At 42.3% G+C, this 20,197-nt stretch overlaps 1 protein-coding gene across 1 annotated transcript in view; it reads left to right on the top strand.

Moving 5' to 3' along the window:
* Positions 1–20,197, top strand: part of FGR (FGR proto-oncogene, Src family tyrosine kinase) — a 132,875-nt gene that overhangs the window by 98,112 nt on the left and 14,566 nt on the right. Inside the window, exons 8-10 of the mRNA XM_089686253.1 lie at positions 6,145–6,300; positions 11,565–11,744; positions 18,547–18,623. Coding sequence (XP_089542379.1) covers positions 6,145–6,300; positions 11,565–11,744; positions 18,547–18,623 — 413 coding nt within the window. The remainder of the gene's footprint in view (positions 1–6,144; positions 6,301–11,564; positions 11,745–18,546; positions 18,624–20,197) is intronic.

The raw sequence follows: 20,197 nt of genomic DNA, 5'->3' as shown, positions 1-20,197 counted from the left end.
TAGGCCAAAATGTATTCTACTACGTCTTTGCTAAAAAAAATCCCAATACTTGTAAATTAGTTGGTTTATGTGACAGTTATAGCGTTTACAAATGACGGAATATATACTGGAACTTTTGTTTTATTTTTTTATTTTTACTAGTAATGGCGGCGATCAGCGACTTATAGCGGGACTGTGGTGGGCATTCTGACACTGTGGGGAACTGACTTGGTGTCACTGACATCCTCAGTGACACCAATACAGTGATCAGTGCATAAAAAAACTCACTGACACTGTACTAATGGCACTGGGCAGAAAGGGGTTAACATGAGGGGCGATCAAAAGATTAACTGTGCTGTTTTACTATGTGCTGTGTGTTGGTGCTTCATTGCAATCACACTGCTTTGGATGGCCAAAGCAATGTGCACGAGCTGACAGGGAGGAGAACTGTATTGTTTGCATACAGTTCTCCTCCCCGTCTGAGATCCTCATCAATCACCTGGCGCCGGCGAGTAATCACCGGCCGAGACCCGGTGAATGACAGCCACAGCTGCGAATGGCGGCTCAGGAAGGGCGCACACGCACATTGCGCATGCCTCCTACCCAAAAATGCAAAATCAAACATATATATACAGTGTGTATGTGTATATATATATATATATATATATATATATATGTATGTGTGTGTGATTTTGCGCACCCATCTGCTACAGGGCAGTCAGGAAGCAGTAGTTAAATGAGCATAAACAATACATATGCATGCCTCCTGTGCAGTGGTTTATTTAGTTTTTGTGCTGCCCTAGGCAACACATAAATTGGGGCCCCCCCACCTACCGCAGAGAGAGCCTGACACTGACCAACAACACCCCTAACCCCCACCCAAGAGAGCCTTCCACCACCACTGCCCCCATACACCAGCCACCATCGTTCATGGCGAGAGAGAGAATGACACTCACCTTCACAGCTCCGGACATCCCCGGGATTGAGAGTCGGGCTGTGCATATACCGTCATGAAACCCGCAGCCTCTCTCAGAACCCACCAGGTCCCCATACTGTGTGTGTCCCTTCTTCCGAGCGGCAGCGCTGCCCCCCTGAAAAATGCCACCCTAGGCAACTGCCTTGTTTGCCTTGTGGTAAATACACCTCTGCTCCTGTGCCTGAAAGTGATGCTTCTTTATTTTTCACCATTATATGTGCAAATATAAACTTCATAAGATCCTGTAGACACTGCACTCCAAATCCCACAGAAATGTTTCATAAATCTTATATCAGAAGCAAAACACAGATGTCTTGTGTACACTGACTATTATGCATTATCCAATTATTCTGGCAGGGGGCCCTGAATTGAAACGGCCTGGGGCCCATGGTACAATTATTCCAGCACTCAGCTCAAACATCCCATGACTCGCATTGTCACTCATCGTTTGTCAGCTGCTGAAAGTGCAAACCCCTCACTGTGCTCAGTTCAGCTGTACTTCACCCCTTACTTTCCAGCATCCGCATCTTACACAAACACTGCCCCTACCCAGCCTAGAGCAGGTTTCCTCTCTACTGCAGTCCAGCCATTAAAGAATCTGCTGCAACCCGGAGATGTGATACCTGGGAGAATTAGATGGGAGGATATCAAGTGACAAAAGACTATAAGGTGTGTAGGCACAGAGGGAGGAGACTGGAAGAGACGGCAAAACCAGGATAAGGAGTGTGCAGGAGAAAGCTAGGTATCTATAAATACAGTACTGTGCAAAGGTTTTAGGCAGGTGGGAGGAACGGCTGTAAAGTAAGGATGCTTTCAAAAATATATATTTTTATTGTTTATTTTTCTGAATGTACAAAATGAACAGTAGAAAACTCTAAATCAAAATTTGGTGTGACCACACTTTGGCTTCAAACTACCATCAATTCTTCTAGGTACAACTTTCACACAGTCTTTAACCACTTGCCCTCCAGAGGATTTACCCCCCTTCCTGACCAGGCCATTTTTTGCACTGCATTACTTTAACTGACAATTGCGCAGTCATGTAACGCTGCACCCAAATTAAATTTGTGTCCTTTTTTCCCCACAAATAGAGCTTTTTTTCAGTGGTATTTGAATGCCTCTGCGTTTTTAATTTTTTACGCTGCACGACCTACAATTTTGAGAAAAAAAATATTTTTCACTTTTTGCCCAGTAAAAAATTACGTTTCCTCATAAATTTAGACCAAACTGTATTCTGCTACATGTCTTTGCTAAAAAACAAATCCCAGTATGTGTAAATTAATTGGTTTACGTGAACGTTATAGCATCTGCAAATGGCAGTATAGATACTGGAATTTAAAAAAAAAATGTTTTTATACTAGTAATGGAGGCGATCAGCGACTTATAGAGCGACTGTGGGACTGCGGCAGGCATCCTGACATTTGGGGAGGGGGGGGGGACTGGCTAATAAAAAGCACTGACACTGAACTAATGGCACCGGGCAGAAAAGGGTTAACATCTGGGGCGATCAATAGGTTAACTGTGTGCTGTTTTACTGTGTAAACACATTGTTTGTATTGCAATGTGCAGGAGCTAACAGGAAAGAGATCTGTATTGTTTACATACAGACCTCTCCTCCGGCAGTGATACACAGCGATCGCTGGGTGCCGGCGGGGAATCACCGGCTAGGACCTGTTGATCGACAGGTGAGACCGCCAATGGCGGTGTGGGTAGGGCTCACACACGCCCCCTACCGTAAATGCAAAAAATATATATATACAGTTGCAAGAAAAAGTATGTGAACCCCTTGGGATTACGTGGAGTTTTGCATGAATTGGGCATAAAATGTGCTCTGAACGTCATCTAAGTCACAACAATAGAAGAACACACTCTGCTGAACATAATACTACACAAACATTAGATGTTGCCATGGTTTAATTGCACATAACATGTAAACATTCACAGTGCAGGGAGGAAAATGTATGTGAACCTTTCGACTTAATAACCGGTTGACCCTCCTTTGGCAGCAATAACCTCAACCAAACGTTTCCTGTAGTTGCAAATCAGACCTGCACAACGATCTGGAGTCATTTTGGACCACTCCTCTTCACAAAACTGTTTCAGTGTAGCAATATTCTTGGGATGTCTGGTGTGAATCGCTCTCTTAAGGTAATGCCACAGCATTTCAATCGGGTTGAGGTCAGGACTCTGACTGGGCCACTCCAGAAGGTGTATTCTGTGCTGTTACAGCCATTGTTTTGTTGAATGACTTGTATGCTTTGGGTCATTGTCCTGTTGCATCACCCATCCTCTGCGAAGCTTCAGTTGGCGGACAGATGGTCGTACGTTTTCCTGCAAAATGTCTTGATAAACTCTGGAATTCATTTTCCCATCAATGACAACAATCTGTCCAGGCCCTGAGGCAGCAAAGCAGCCCCAAACCATGATGCTCCCTCCGCCATGTTTTACAGTGGGGATGAGGTTTTGATGTTGGTGTGCTGTGCCTTTTTTTCTCCATACATAGTGTTGTGTGTTCTTCCCAAACAACTCAATCTTGGTTTTATCTGTCCACAGTATATTTTGCCAGTAGTGCTGTGGAACATCCAGGTGCTCTTTTGCAAACTTCAAACGTGCTGCAATATTCTTTTTGGACAGCAATGGCTTCCTCCGTGGTGTCCTCCCATGTACTCCATTCTTGTTTAATGTTTTCCTTATTGTAGATGTGTCAACAAAAATGTTAGCATGTGCCAGAGATTTCTGTAGGTCTTTAGCTGACACTCTGGGATTCTTCTTTACCTCATGCAGCATTCTGCGCTCTGCTCTTGCAGTCATTTTTACAGGACGACCACGCCTAGGGAGAGTAGCAACAGTGCTAAACTTTCTCCATTTGTAGACAGTCTATCTTACTGTGGACACATGAACATCAAGGCTTTTGGAGATACTTTTTTAACCCTTTCCAGCTTCATGCAAGTCAACAATTCTTGATTGTAGGTCTTCTGAGAGCTCTTTTCTGCGAGGCATGGTTCACATCAGACAGTGCTTCTTGAAACCAGTAAACCCAAAACAGGTGTGTGTTTTTTAAGGGCAGGACAGCTGTCAGCAACACATCCAATATTATCACACTGATTGGAGTCAAGGTTGGCTCACTCCTGGCTCCAATTGGGTCTGGGAGAAGTCATTAGGCTAGGGCCTCACATACTTTTTCCTCCCTGCACTGTGAATGTTTACATGTTATGTGCAATTAAACTATGGCAACATCTAATGTTTTTGTAGTATTATGTTCAGCAGACTGTGTTCTTCTATTGTTGTGACATAGATGACGTTCAGAGCACATTTTATACCCAATTCATGCAAAACTCCTCGTAATCCCAAGGGGTTCACATACTTTTTCTTGCAACTGTACATGATTTTGCGCAGCCGTGCCACCCTGTAGCAGTATTTCTGCTACAGGGCAGCGGCAAAGTGGTTAAGGAACTTGGCAGGTAGGTTGTTCCAAACCTCTTGGAGAATTAACCACAGATCTTCAATGGATGTAGGCTTCCTCAAATCCTTCTGTCTCTTAATGTAATGCCAGACAGACTTTTGAGATCAGGACTCTGTGGGGGGGGGGGGGGGAATCATCACTTCCTGGACTCCTTGTTCTTCTCTACACTGAAGATAGTTCTTATTGGCATTTCCTGTATATTTGGGTCATTGTCCTGCTGCAGAATACATTTGGCGCCAAATACTCACCTCCCTGATGGTATGGCATAATGGATAAGTATCTGCATTGCCAAACTACTGTACAACACTAAGCATACAGAAGTTTGCATACAGCTGAATCCCACATAAAGTATGACATATCTGCAGGGTGTCTTGGTGTGTTTTCTATTCATAAAGCCTTATCTAGTCATTCTGTGGCTGGATAATTGTCAACAGCGACATTATAACTCGTGTAACATGGCCCAAATGAAGAGAAGTGGAATGCAGCAGAACTGTTACACAACAGTTTGCGCAGCGCTTTACAAAAATATGTGTGTCTATTTAGACACACATATTGTTGTAAAGCGCTGCCCAAACTGTTGTCACTATAGAAATCCTGTATAATAATAATTATTATTATTATTAGAATTTTCTGAATAAAGCTACATTGGCTTACATTAAACCTAGATTAAATTACCTTTATAGTTTAAAAATATATACAGTATATGTACACTGGTGAAACCAAATCAACTCATTGGGGTTGATTTACTAAAGGCAAATAGGCTGTGCACTACAAGTGCACTTGGAAGTGCACTGCAATTGTTCTAGATCTGAGGGGAACATGCAAGGAAAATAAAAAAAACAGCATTTTTGCTTGCACGTGATTGGATGAAATCAGCAGAGCTTCGCCTCACTTCACAGCTTCCCCTTGATCTAAAGCAACTGCACTTGCAGTGCATTTTCAGGTGCACTTGCAGTGCACAGCCTATTTGCTTTAGTAAATCAACCCCATTGTGTAGTTGGGCTCTATTTCCTTTTCTGCAGTAGTACATAATAATTGCAATTTACTGCTCCTTCTAATAATGTCATTCTATTAGTGGTGGTAAATCTACAAATCTTTAGCTTAAAACACTAAAACCAATTTGGAAGAACAAGTATTTAAAACGTAAAAGTCACATCAAAACGCTGCTATAATATGCAGAAATACACTAGATTTTCTCTTTAAAATAAATTAGGTGGACTGTCTTCAGAACATTTGCAGTGTGTCTTGGCCACATTTGCAGTTCACTAGTTTCATTTTAACCCTGGAGTTGCTGTGTAAGTAACCTCATTTAGCAAACAGAGGTGAGGAGAGGTCAAACCAAGTCACTTTCCATGGAAAATCACTTTACAAATTCATATTTTCGAATAATCTACAAACATTCAGGTCACAATTTGGGCATACTATGATGGAATATTGTTTTATTGGTTTAAGTAATTCATAACTTTACTCAGTAGTCTAACGATTTAACAATATATCCAAATCATCAATCAGATTTTAGAAATAGCACCACTGTGTTGTATATAACTATGGCTATGGTGACATCATGTGGTTACATTTGGTATTGCTAGTCTATGATATTCCAATCCTTTTCTATATCTTATCTTATTTCAGGTTTACTCATTTGTTCTCAAAAAAACAAAATGGACCTAAAAGATACTTTAATTTACCTAGGCATAACATGGAAATGTGTCTTTTTTTTCATTAGAATACAATGATGGCCTGTGCCAGTTATTAAAAAAGGCTTGTGTCAATCTGAGGCCCCAAACTTTGGGGCTAGCAAAAGATGCTTGGGAAATATCAAGAGACTCTATCACCCTAGACAAAAAATTGGGACAGGGCTGTTTTGGAGACGTCTGGAAGGGTAAGAACCTCTAAGATACTTTGATATGTTTACAGAACTACCTAAAAAAATCACAATGGTCAGATTTGATGTCTGCCACTACAGATTTCTTTAGCTTTAGTAGCCAGCTTTCTGAAAATCTTAGCTCCAATTAGCTCTTCTTGCAGTATTTTTAATAATCAGTGCGTTGACTGCATACATTGATGTGTCCAACCCAAAACCAACCTTCCTTGACACATTTCCTCACTCCTTACTTGCTCAGAAGAATAATAGGATAATGCACAAACCAGGAGTGGTAACAGTGCTGGTGCCTTGTGATTGACCTACAGCTATCACATGGATGGAAGAAAGGTAAGCGGCAAGTCAGTTTGGAGTCTGCTTACTGCTTTCTAGCATTTATTAACAAGTAGAAAGCTTTAATCAGAAACCCCTATCCCACCCACCCCAACCCTACTTATCATATTGTGTAATAGCAGTACAGACCTAGATGCAAAGCCATTCTATATGGCAGGACTGTCACAGAGTGAAAGGCTGAACTATGCAAACAGTGTTGGGTTCTGTCCTGAACTTTGCAAGGAAAAGAGAGAACGGCTGAGGTCACTAGCTTAGTAGTTTTTAATCATTAAATATAAAGCTATTCTTCAACTAAGAATACCTACTGGAACCCTTGGAGAGCCTTCATCTCACAATCGCACTTTTATAAGTCTGTCCTGGCAATGGGTGTCCTAGAGTTTCTCTGTGGAACCCAGTTCAGTTATTTGGTAGATGAAAAATCTGATAACTAAACACCTTTGACAGAACTAACACTACATCCCTGTCTGTTATAAAACTGTGACTTCTCTCCCCTCCTACTTAGCAGAGGAATCTGTAAAGACCATCACCAGATTTAACCTCTTGCATTACCATAGACCAGTGGTGGTGAACCTATGGCACATGTGTGGCAGTGGGCACGCAGAGCCCTCTCTGTCGACACGCTAGCCAAGTCGCCCCAGCAGCCGAACATCGGATAACGGCGCACATAGAGGCCAAGCGCATGCTTGGAAAGGAGTAGCGGCACCAAGCAATGACGTCGCGAGCCACGACTCTTCTGGTCAGTGCACTGCCAATAAAACTATGTTTATATTTACTTAGATTGGGATCACTGGACTGTGATTTTAGCAGAATTCCCCACAGGCCCACAAAGTAGGAAATGCGCTCAGATGCCTTTTTCAAAGCAGGCCAAAAGCTGGTGGTCATTTGAACATTGGCCGTTTGTGCTGGTGGTCAGTGAAACATTGCCCCTCTGTGCTGATGGTCAGTGGAACATTGCCCCTCTGTGATGATGGTCAGTGGAACATTGCCCCACTGTGCTGATGGTCAGTGGAACATTGCCCCTCTGTGCTGATGGTCAGTGGAACATTGCCCCTCTGTGCTGATGGTCAGTGGAACATTGCCCCTCTGTGCTGGTGGTCAGTGGAACATTGCCCCTTGTGCTGGTGGTCAGTGGATTTTTGCCCCCTTGTGCTGGTGGTCAGTGGATTTTTGCCCCCTTGTGCTGGTGGTCAGTGGAAATTTGCCCCCTTGTGCTGGTGGTCAGTGGAACTTTGCCCCTCTGTGCTGGTGGTCAGTGGAACTTTGCCCCCTTCTGATGGTGGTCAGTGGGACATTGCCCCCTTGTGTTGGTTATCAGAGGAGCATTGCCCCCTTGTGCTGGTGGTCAGTGGAACATTGCCCCCTTGTGCTGGTGGTCAGTGGAACTTTGCCCCTTGTGCTGGTGGTCAGTGGAACTTTGTCCCCTTGTGCTGGTGGTCAGTGGAACTTTGCCCCTCTGTGCTGGTGGTCAGTGGAACTTTGCCCCTTGTGCTGATGGTCAGTGGAACATTGCCCCTCTGTGATGATGGTCAGTGGAACATTGCCCCACTGTGCTGATGGTCAGTGGAACATTGCCCCTCTGTGCTGATGGTCAGTGGAACATTGCCCCTCTGTGCTGATGGTCAGTGGAACATTGCCCCTCTGTGCTGGTGGTCAGTGGAACATTGCCCCTTGTGCTGGTGGTCAGTGGATTTTTGCCCCCTTGTGCTAGTGGTCAGTGGATTTTTGCCCCCTTGTGCTGGTGGTCAGTGGATTTTTGCCCCCTTGTGCTGGTGGTCAGTGGAACTTTGCCCCTCTGTGCTGGTGGTCAGTGGAACTTTGCCCCCTTCTGCTGGTGGTCAGTAGAACTTTGCCCCCTTGTGTTGGTGATCAGAGGAGCATTGCCCACTTATACTGGTGGTCAGTAGAACTTTGCCCCCTTGTGTTGGTGATCAGAGGAGCATTGCCCACTTATGCTGGTGGTCAGTAGAACCTTGCCCCCTTGTGTTGGTGATCAGAGGAGCATTGCCCACTTATGCTGGTGGTCAGTAGAACTTTGCCCCCTTGTGTTGGTGATCAGTGGAACCTTGCCCCTCTGTGCTGGTGGTCAGTGGAACATTGCCCCCTTGTGCTGGTGATCAGAGGAGCATTGCCACCTTGTGCTGGTGGTCAGTAAAACCTTGCCACCTTGTGTTGGTGATCAGTGGAACTTTGCCCCCTTGTGTTGGTGGTCAGTGGAACACTGTGAAACAAAGCTTTGTTATTGTGTTTTTCTTTGAAGACAAAAGATGTTATTGTATGGGTTGTTTTTTCTAAACTAAAACCTCAGGATTCAGGTTTAATTGCAGTGTTGGCACTTTGTGATAAATAAGTGGGTTTTGGGTTGCAGTCTGGGCACTTGGTCTCTAAAAGGTTTGCCATCATTGTCATAGACCATTACTTGCATTGTAGCAGCTGAGAAGATGCATGTCCCAGAATACATTGCCAGACTGTAGCTCATAATTCAATTTGGAGTTTGTCACACAACTAGAGAAAGCAATCTTGTGCTTCTCTATGTTTGAGTCAGAAAACCCTAGTGACATTAACAGAGGTCTCATGCATTAGGCGCATCTATATATATCCCATCACCAGCCCTGGCATATTGCTAACAGTGCATCAGTCAAGTTTTTTCTTTCATGAATTTTAACTCTACACGCCTATATTCAATGGGTCATTACCAGTCTAAACAAAGCAGATCATCTGGAAATACCCAGTGACTCTTCCACCCTTACTAATAATGCCCAAGGTTAAATTTCAGGGGAAACAGCTTATTTGCTTGCAGCTTCTAGATCAGTAGCTCCGCTGCAAACACCTTTTTTCACCTAAAATATCTGAACACATTTGTGATGCTTGTTGATTTAAAGGCATGGAGGAACTGTTACTGGAAACCAGTACAAAACCTGTGAAGAATGTATGTCCTTTTAGTTCTAATGGAGGAGCTTCAACAATTCTCAGCTATTCTGCAGAGGAAAACATTTCCTGCTACTTTATAATGCTGATTTTGTTCAATTAGATATTTGTAATCAACATAACATTTAACAGCATTTCAACAATTGGATAGTTTATAGTTTAGAAATGTTCAAACCTTACAGTGTACATCCCAAGCTAGCAAAAGGTGCCATAGAATATTTCCAGCATGCTAAACAATTCTGTTTATAGAAAAGATTTTAGAATTAGGATGCTTGGTGATTGCTTTAGTTTTGGACAACATAGGGAAGGATTAGGACCCTATGTACATTTTATATTGCTGTCTTTGTTCTGCTGGGGAGAATCACCCTCTCTCAATCTGTTCTGCTGACTACTGTTACCGGGAAAGTAAGAGATGACAAATCTAAAATTTTAGAGTTATCACCAGAACAAGAGGTCAGGTTAAATCTTCCAAATGGGGACATCTGTTTAGGAGACAGCTATCCATAAAATTTGCAGCTTACAGTACGTTTCCAATATAGTCAAAACTTTGCAGATGAGCTACGGGATGATGAGTTTACATGTGTCACCTAGAGAACAATTACTAGTAATTAGCAATTAGTAATAACATTAAGTTTTGTTGGACTGCACCCTATATAATGAAATGCTTGGCTAGTTGTGGTTGTAAGCAGGGCTGGTGCTAGACTATTTTTCTCCCTAGACAAGACCAGCTACTTGCGCCCCCCCCCCCCCAATAAAAAATAAATACATTTTAAAAACAGTACAAAATAATAATACAACAAAACATGAAACTGCTAAAATTCTTTTCATTTGTAAAAATAAGTGCCATAAGATGCCACCAGCATCAATATTAAAGACAAAATCAGTGTCACAGATGGACTGTATCTGTGGCTGGCAGTGGCAGGGTGACAGTTGCAGTGAGTGGAGGATGATGGATCCACACTCTGACAGATGATCCCAGGATGGAATTCCCCAGGATGGGGGGAGATAAAACGCTGTGACAGCAGGCAGCCCAGCCAACACACAGAGAACACCTGAATAAATGATACCACACAGTAACAGAGCTGACACAACACACCACCACCAACACTGACACAGATCAGCGCTAGAAGAGCAAGCTGTGGGATCGTGATCATGTCATCACTCACTGAAAAATTGCACATGTGATGGCTGGCTGGGTCACACTCACACAAACACGACACATCAGAGTCGGACATTACCTTCCTCTGTAGGTGCAGCTCTGCCTCTGCTGATGAATGGGAAGAGAAGGGCAGGAACTCCGTAGTGATCAGCAGCTGCCAGCCAGCTTGCAATAAGGGACTAAGTCTAAGAGGAACACTGGAAGGAGCTGCAGCTCAGTTGCTACACTGGCCCCAGAAACCTGGCATCTTCCTCTGTCCTTTCTTCTTCCTCTCTGCTGCCCCTCTCCTCAGCTGAAGGATCATTCATGACGTGGCGGCATCCCACACAGAAAGAGTGCCAGCCTGTGCTGCACCCAGGCGCCCCTAGGGGCTGGTGCGCCCTAGGCGGCCGCCTAGTTTGCCTAGTGGAAGCACCTGCCCTGGTTGTTAGGTCAGTATAGAACTACGAGTCATATCCAGTCACATTGGATAAATCCATTCATTCCCAGTGAAATTAGGCAGCTGGATCACATCATATCACAAACTAGAAAACTGAAAGAAATATATATATATATATATATTGTATCGTGCAACTGTACATTTTTATACACCGTATATATATTTTTGTTGCTGACTTTCTACCAGTAGAATAATAGTGGCTAACTAAAAAGGTTAAACCTTTAGGTTGCTCAGCAAGGGGCTGTTGGCAGAGATTGCTAAGTAGTGTTCCTTGACCTACAACAGTCTGCTGATCTAACTGAAATTGGCTGAATAACATGGTGATCATGCTATGTTGATCACAGTTGATAAACCTGACTGTATAAGCATTGTTATTTCATATTTTTCATATATCTTCACAATTATAAGGAACATGGAATGGCTCAACAAAGGTAGCTGTGAAGACTCTTAAGCCAGGGACAATGTCCCCAGAAGCATTCTTAGAAGAGGCTCAGATCATGAAGAAGCTCCGCCATGATAAATTAGTTCAGCTGTATGCAGTGGTCTCTGAAGAGCCCATATTCATTGTGACTGAGTTTATGGAACAAGGTAAGTTTTGTGCCACTGGTGGCCTTCAATTAGTTAATAGTGTAGTATTTGATATACATCAAGGACATAAGGAAGTGTTAAGCTATTAGCTCATATGTGTAGCCAGAATAATGTAGTTGTATTCCTGGACACAAACTGTTATTTGGTTATATTAAGGCTGCTTTCACACTGAGGAGTTTCTCAATCGTTTTTGCGTTAAAAAAAGCACCTGAAAATCTCAAGAAAACTGCTTCCCTCTGTATGTGAATGTATATCTATGTATGTTTTCACACTGAGGCGTTGCGCTTGCGGTACAGTGTAAAAACTCCTGCATGTGACATCTTTGGGGCATGTTTGGGGAGTTAAAAAAAAAACACCCCAAAACCGCCTCTTCCCGTTGAAATCAATGGAAAACGCCTGAAAAGCGCCTTAAAAATGCCTCAAAAACGCCTCTGAGAAGCGTTTTTTTGGTGCAGTTTTTAAGTCACGTGTACTTTAAAAATGCCCAGAAAGTGTGGTAAAAACGCCTATGCGTTTTTGCAGTGTTTTTGCAGCGGATCAGTGTGAAAGTAGCCTAAGTGATTTCAACAGTTCTTTATTTTTAAACAATATCTCTCTTAGGTTACATTGACTGGAGTGTTTTTTATGTGTTTCTGATACTATGATTTTTAGTAGAGGAAGGAGACTGGATGCTAGTTATTAAATAGATGGCACCTGCCAGTGTCCTAACAACCAATGACTCATCCTTACTGTCAGTCAGGGATTCCTGGCTGACAGCAGACTGTAAACAAAGGAGCAGGACAGACAAATATAAAAAAAAGGCATGGGGGTCCACCCACAATCTATACCAGGCCCTTTGTGTCTGGTATGGATTTTAAGGGGGACCTCACACCAAAAAAGATGGCGTGCCACCCCCCCCAAAAAAAATCTATACCAGACCCTTCTCTGTGCATGCAGCCTGACAGGCCAGGAAAGAGGGGGGTTGAGCGTACCTCCCCCCCTTCTGAACCATACCAGGCCACATACCCACAACATGGGGGTACTAGGCCCCTGGCAGACCACCTTGCCCCCATGTTTGAGGACAAGGGCCCTTTTCCCTACAACCCTGGCCTGGTGGTTGTGGGGGTCTGAGGGTGAGGGCTTATTGGAATCTGGAAGCCCTCTTTAACAATAAGGGGACCCTCAGATACCACCCCCCCCCCATGTGAATGAGTAAGGGTTACATAGTACACCTACTCATTCTCCAAAAAAAAGCCAGTGGTAAAGAAATGCACAAACATGGTTTTTGGCCAGTCATTTATTAAATAAAAAATTAAAATGCTGTACAAAAAAACGCCGCATACTGACACCCAAGCGATCCCATATTTATTTATTTTTTTGACGGACAAGCTCCTTCGTTTAAGTTCTGCAGTCAGCCAGAAATCCCTGGTGGACAGCAAGGATGATTCACTGGTTGTCAGGACACCTTAACAACCTGCAAAAATGCATGTGCATTTTTGTTGTGTCTCCATTGAAGTTGGGGCCAAAATCAAGCTGCAAAGGCACCAAAGTAGCAGCAGACATTTTACCAAAAACATGCCACGTTGTGCTGCATTGTTGTGAACAGGCACCACAGAGATTAATGCGATTTCCATTGTCATGATTCTCAAGTCACTTCTGAAAAGAGAGAGAGAGAGAGAGAGAGAGAGAGAGAGAGAGAGAGAGAGAGAGACTGAGAGACTTTTCTCCTATATGGTAAGAATTTTTCAAAATTGTATTAACTATTTCGTTTTTTGTGTAAGGGGGTGTACTACTGGGCGATATTTTGCATATCCCGGAATTCCTTTTTAAAGAAAATTATTAATAAAATAGGAGAGAATAGTGTGATAATCTTTCTGATTTGTGGAACAGGACCATGTAGTTTACAACGGAGGCTGATGAAACCTGAAATGATGCAAAGCAACTAAACAGTGCACTCAAAGAGCTAAAAAAAAGATAATGAAAGCTATAAGACTGTCTGAAAAATATTCTTCACTTCTATCAAGTAATAATACTGAAGAATATCTACAAGAGTTAAATAGCTTTATTTACTGCCTTAGCAAAGGCAGGCACTTTGCATTTTTGGAGGCCAAGTCACTAATAGACGAGAAGATATCACAACTCCATTAAACCGCGTCCTGCCACCCTGTCTCTTCAACGCACGCTAAGACCACTAAGCACTCACAGCAATCATCACAAAGATCCTGCTCTCAGTGATCCTCACTGAACAGTCAACTCATAACAGCCTGAGCTGAAGCAGAGGAAGCTTAAACTGAAGCTTACTGCATTAAGGGAGAAACAATCATCAAAGCACAAGGTGCAGGTGGAAATAGAAGTTGCCCAGGCAGGAGCAAAAGAATGAATGCAAGCAGAAGCAGAAGCTGCTCAGACAGAAGCCCAGCTTGAAGTCCTTCAAAAGGAAAGAAAGAAAGCAGTATCATTAGCCAAGCTCAGAGTTTTGGAACAAGCTGTGGAGGAATAAGAAGTTGACCATTGTCCTCTTCTGACAACCTCTAATGACCCTGCAAGACAGACACTGGAATTTGTCCTAAGCATGAGCAATGAGCATACAATTGCTGTGGACGCTTTAAGCCGTGTACCAACCCACAGCACATTTGGCAGCAGGAGGGAATACAGCAATCAAACACATAGGTCTCCTTGGCCTGTCACATACTTCTCTGCCTCCCAAGTTACTAACATCATATGAAGCAATTCATGTGCCATCACAGACTACCCTGAATCATCTCAAAACCTCTTGAGACTGGTCACACTGTCCTTAAGACCCATACCATGGCACCTCCAGTTGTCAAGCCTAATTATGGACTGAACCCGTATGCTACCCCATTCTCACCTCCAACACCTAAACACAAGGTTCTAGATACTACCATCTTTACCAAAGGTGAATGAACACCTGTCACAGCAAGGACTCAAGAAACTGATACGTTGAATGTTGCTAGGTACATGACCCGCAGAGAACTGATTAATACCATGCCTTATGAAGTTCAACAATCGCCAAAGGAAGTATAGATACTGGAGATCCAGGACCTCAACATCCTACTATGCAAGAACTTGATTTGTCAATCAGATTTTTAGGTCCCCAGCTGTTGGACTGCACTAAGAGTCTGAAAACTGTTCACATCCATTAACCAGATAAATGCCTTAATATTGTGGGGAAAGATTATAGCAAACATATAGGAGCTCTGAAGTTATGAACCTTCCTTGTTCAAGAAGCTGAACACTAAGGAAGTTCCATGAACTAAGTGATCTTCTTGAGCCTGAAATTGCCATGGAAGACAGGAATTACACCCATTGTCAGCAGTGACAGCATACAAAAGCAAAAAGGTCCAAACTTTAACTGTCTTATCTACGACAAGCCACATCCTCTCAGAAATTGCAGTGCATTCAATGAAAAGCTCTTTGAAGGATGCAAGATGTTTCTAAAGAACCACAGCATTTTTTTCAGTTGTTTCTCATCCACAGAGCACTTCACCAGAGTCTGCAAGGCTAAAGTTAACTGCTTAGAATGCAATAGCAACAGGCACATATCAGCCTTATACTGAGATCCCTTTAAAACAGACTCTACATCCACAGAAGATCTTACACCCATGTCAGATCATGGCGGGCAATGAACAGCCACTTGCAATAATCATATCTAAATGTAGTATCGTAAGCTATGTCACAAAGGATTTTCAGTGAAAACCAGTGGTAAAATACTGTATGTCTGGTGAGACTGTTTCCTTGGGGACAGCCAGAAAAAACTGTCAGGATGTAGGCTGTTTGATCCAATGACCAAAGCAGTCATTTATCTGCCACTTCAGAGTTTTGACAGGTTTGATGCATGGGGAGAAGCACTGTACTACACCCTAAACACATGTGCTGGCACTGTAGGAAGAATTGCTCCTGCTGGAGAATTCATTATTTCAGACGTGAAAAGAGACTGAAAGAATTAATTTTCCTACACTTATCAAATGCAAACAAATAACTAATGACAGAGAGGAAATCCCTACACCAGAAGGGGCATGTTACATGTATGAATTCAAAGTTTCAATGCGAGTCTACATTCCACCATTGGATAACACAGGATAACACCAAAGTCATGCTTCTGATAGAGAGAGACAGAGAGAGATATAGCAAGAGTCCACAAGGTACAAGAACAGAGCACAAGTAGGGTTGCCACCTCATCCCTTTATTTTCATTATTATTATTATTATACAGGATTTATATGGCGCCAACAGTTTTCTCAGCACTTTAAAATACAAAGGGAGACAATACAGCAACATACAGTGCAATACAAGAGGGTTAGGAGCAGGGGCGGACTGACAACTCATGGGGCCCCCGGGCAAAAGGGGATCATGGGGCCCCTGTGTCCTTACCTACACTCAAAGCATTCCCCCAAAAAAGCCCATAAGAATGTATCAGGGGCATTTCATGGGCCCCCTACTGACCCCGGGCCCTCGGGCAGTGCCCGAGTGCTCGAATGGTCAGTCTGCCCCTGGTTAGGAGGGACCTGCTCCTTGGAGCTTACCTTTAAACCAAAATACATATTGTTTACACAGGTTCTGGGGCTAATTTAATGCAGCTAAGGCACTGAGTTTAATTACCACCTTAATCAGTCACAGAACCTGTGTAATTAATGTGTTTGGTTTTAGATTGTAAGCTCCAAGGAGCAGGGCCCTCAAACTCCTCTTGTATTGAATTGTATTGTTACTGTACTGTCTCGTGTAGTGTCTCCCACCATAATGTAAAGCGCTGAGCAAACTGTCGGCGTTATACAAATCCTGTTTATTATTATTATTATTATTATTATTATTATTAATAATAATAATAATAATAATAATAAAAAAGGGATGAGGTGGCAACCCTAAGTACAAGTGATCTTTAAAACGATCCTCATACCATAAAGACCAAACTTCTCAGCACTCCTCACTTGAGTAAAGCTGACTATACATGTTCAGTACAGTATAGTACATGTATACAAGCAATGTTGATGCAGGGATCACTTCTGCTATTCTTTTTTTTCTGACGGGGGGGCTTCCCCCCCCCCGTCAGAATACACAGATCATCGTTTGCAACCATTGGCTGCTAGCACTGATCGAATGCTGGTTTTCCAGCATGACAATTTGACATAAGTCAGTCGATAGACTGCTCCTGTTGAACAGACTGAGCTACATGCAGTGTTTGGTACGTGTGTACCGGGCTTAAGTTCACTTGGAAAACGCACTGTAAAGCTATTGTTGAGAGAATCCAGGACACTCCCTTCATCTTTCAAAACAGGAGCTCAAAAGAGATTTCCACCCAGCCAACAAGACTTCCTGCGAGCAATGAGTTCTACATCAAGGAACCATCTTACAGCAATGTCTGTGAAACAACTTCTTAAACTTCTACTGAAGGCAACAAGACTGAGCTTACAATAGGTGCTCAGGAATCCACTGTTACCAAGATCCTGAACAACAATACTAATATTCATTAGTTATTGGACTGTGTAATTAGCAACTTCAAGCCTCCATCTCTTTCGATAGATACCATATAGTTGTTCACAGTGAACCAGCTGCAACCTCCCCTCCCCTGTCCTTCCCTCCTGTTTAATGCTAGTTAGTTCAGTCCTAGCTAGACCCTCCCTGTTTCGTCCATGTTTCCTCAGTCATTGTTAGTTATTCATAGAGACAGGGCTCTGTCATTGTGTTCTTGCACTTCAAAAGACTAGAAAAACATCCTATGTACTGCAAGTAGCTGAAGTAAAATTGAATTGGATTCAAATTCTGTGTCCTATTGAAGTGTTAAGCTGTCTGTGTATGGTGCCAAGTCAGCAGATGACTATATTGTTATTATACATAAAAGAGCACTTGAAAAAAAATGACACAGCCATTAACTAGTGGATGTACATGGATTTTTTGTGGTGAATAAGAATTTAATTTACTGTCACTTTAAACTCTGATGGCTTATGGCTTCCTTTCTAGGGGAATGTCTACAAACACTGGACAGTTCTTCTGGCCTTTGGCTTCATACAAAACTTCCCAAAAGGGTAACCAGCACCCAGCCTTCTCAGAATCTCCTGGACTTCCATCCAGTTCTAAGTGTCAGGATGAATCCATTCCATAGCTTACATGACCTTACAATGCAGGTTCCTGTCCCTATCTATAGAGCCTGCCTGTGCCTACCAGTTGAGTTCCTGTCCTTATCTGTGCTTCCCACTCGGAACCCTTGGTTATGCTGACTGGCCTACATATAGTACGTCTGTGTCCAAATACAGGCCACCAAAATCTTAAGAGATTGTGCCAAAAGTAGATAAAGACTCTCCTAAAATGGCACCTGGAACCCATGGCAGAGGATACATTAGTCCTATGTTGGACTCCCTCTATTGCTGGTAGCAGGCAGCAGTCAAGGAATCGCACTATTTCCTACTCAAAGACAAAAGGGATGTGATTCAGTGATCACAGGATCACTGCATTACTTTGAGAGACGCCTTCATTCCTGTTTATACAGGCCCTCATACTACATAGTTGTTGGTAAATCTAAAGTCTGTACAGAAATTGTACTATCAAATTTTAACATGTGTGACAAGCTTTATTCTTGGGCATCACTTGTGATTAGCTGACCATTTTTTAATTCTTAGAGAGCTATTAGTTTGAAGGGCTTGTTATCACTGAGAGATCTTCCAGCTTGCTGAAAAATGTCCCTACAAACCGATTAAATTTTTTTCTCTGCTGTAGAAAAAGGGACAGGTTAAAAAAACTACCAACAGCTTCAGGTCAGTATAGCATTGGTATAAATTATGTAGTTTTTAATTATTCTTTCTGTTCTACAGGAAGCCTGTTAGAATTCATCAAAGATGGAGATGGACGATATTTGAAATTACCAGAGTTAGTGGATATGTCAGCACAGGTTAGTGGGATTTCATACCATCTAATTGTATTTTCTGTTCACTAGTGCGGACAGCAACTTTTTCTTGTAGTCGATACTCTCCTTCTCAATCTGCTGCATGATGTTAAAGGGTATTGTATGTTCAGGCATTACGCAAATTTACCCCAAACCTTCCTCTCTGTATCCAGAGCATGCCTTAGTATTATTATTTTTTTCTTTTAAATGGTTCCTGCAGAAGGAAACTGCTTTTATTACTCCCTGTGACATCACTACCAGGCCTATAAAATTCTTTCAATGGCTGGTGCTAGAAGATCAGTGTGTGGGCAGGGTCTTGGAAGTCAATGCAGCAGGGTGACAACATAGCTTGAAATGTCAGTGCTGAAAAGCTACTTTGTTGTCAATAGGCATGTGCGTTTCATTTCATAACAAATTGATTTTTGGAGATTTGGATGTATACAAATCTCCGAATGGGCATAGTAAGGATTGTCAACAAATCTAAAAAAGGTTATAACTTAATTATGGAATGCATTTGTTTCATTTGGATGATGTCACATGATACGATAGTAGTTTGGGCCAAAGAGGAAATTAATTCAGTTTTCAAATCCATTTGAGTAAAGTTGTGATTTAAATTGAATTTGTAATTGTCACAGTCAGTTCAGTTCCACAGTCTAATGCAATTCTTAGGTTTGAAAAAAAAATTTTGGATTATTTATTCCATTGTGTCTGATACATATCAAATCCTGTTCAACAGTTTCGATATATGAATAACGAATCCACCTGAAATATCGAAACCGAAAACTAATATATAGCAATCTTTGGAAAAAACTGCAAACTTTTTCGATTCCACCCGGACCAATGAATATATGAAACAAATGCCAAAAAATCGGTTCAATGTACCGAATGTGACAAAACAAAATTCTTCCAAGATGAATGCATCCAAAATAAAATGAACATTTCAGGCATGCACTTGTCCAGCTGTCAACCCAAAAGAGCATGATTGATTTCTGACAGATCAACCAATTTTTTTTCTGTGCTTGCAGCATTGAACCAATTCATGTATTGGAGAAACGTACTATGTTTTTTTCTTATGTTGCCCTCCTGTACACCTTAACCTTTAGTGACTTCTCTCATTGCCTACCTTCCTTTAGTTTTTAATTCTAGCTTCCTATTGCATTTTTCTTTGATGCAGTGTAGTACATGCCTATATATACTGTATAAATTTCCTAAGCTACAGCCAGCAACAACATTTGAAAGCCTCAAGCAAGGAAAGGGAGGTCGGTGTACATGAACTGTGACAGCAGAGTGCTGGCTCAACTTGAGTATTCCCTGCATATGTTTATCTTACAAGCTGTTCACATTTCTATCAATGTCCTTAAAGTGAACCTGTATTCACTTCAGACCCACTAAAGCAACCATATATGTAAAAAGCAGGCTGCTTTCAGATACCTTTCAAGTTTTAGGCCTGCCAATTGCTGCTCCTTGTTACTGGTCAATAACTTTGACAGATTGCTTCACTCACCAATGAAAAGGTGAGGAAGATACAGATCCAGGATAGATGTCAGCAGTTGAGATTTGCATTGCAAAATAAATCAGAG

This window comes from Staurois parvus, unplaced genomic scaffold, assembly GCF_062004578.1.
Source record: "Staurois parvus isolate SC_StPar_1 unplaced genomic scaffold, SC_StPar_1.0 ptg000394l, whole genome shotgun sequence".
Taxonomy (NCBI): domain Eukaryota; kingdom Metazoa; phylum Chordata; class Amphibia; order Anura; family Ranidae; genus Staurois; species Staurois parvus.
This window is presented reverse-complemented; position numbering and strand designations above follow the sequence as displayed.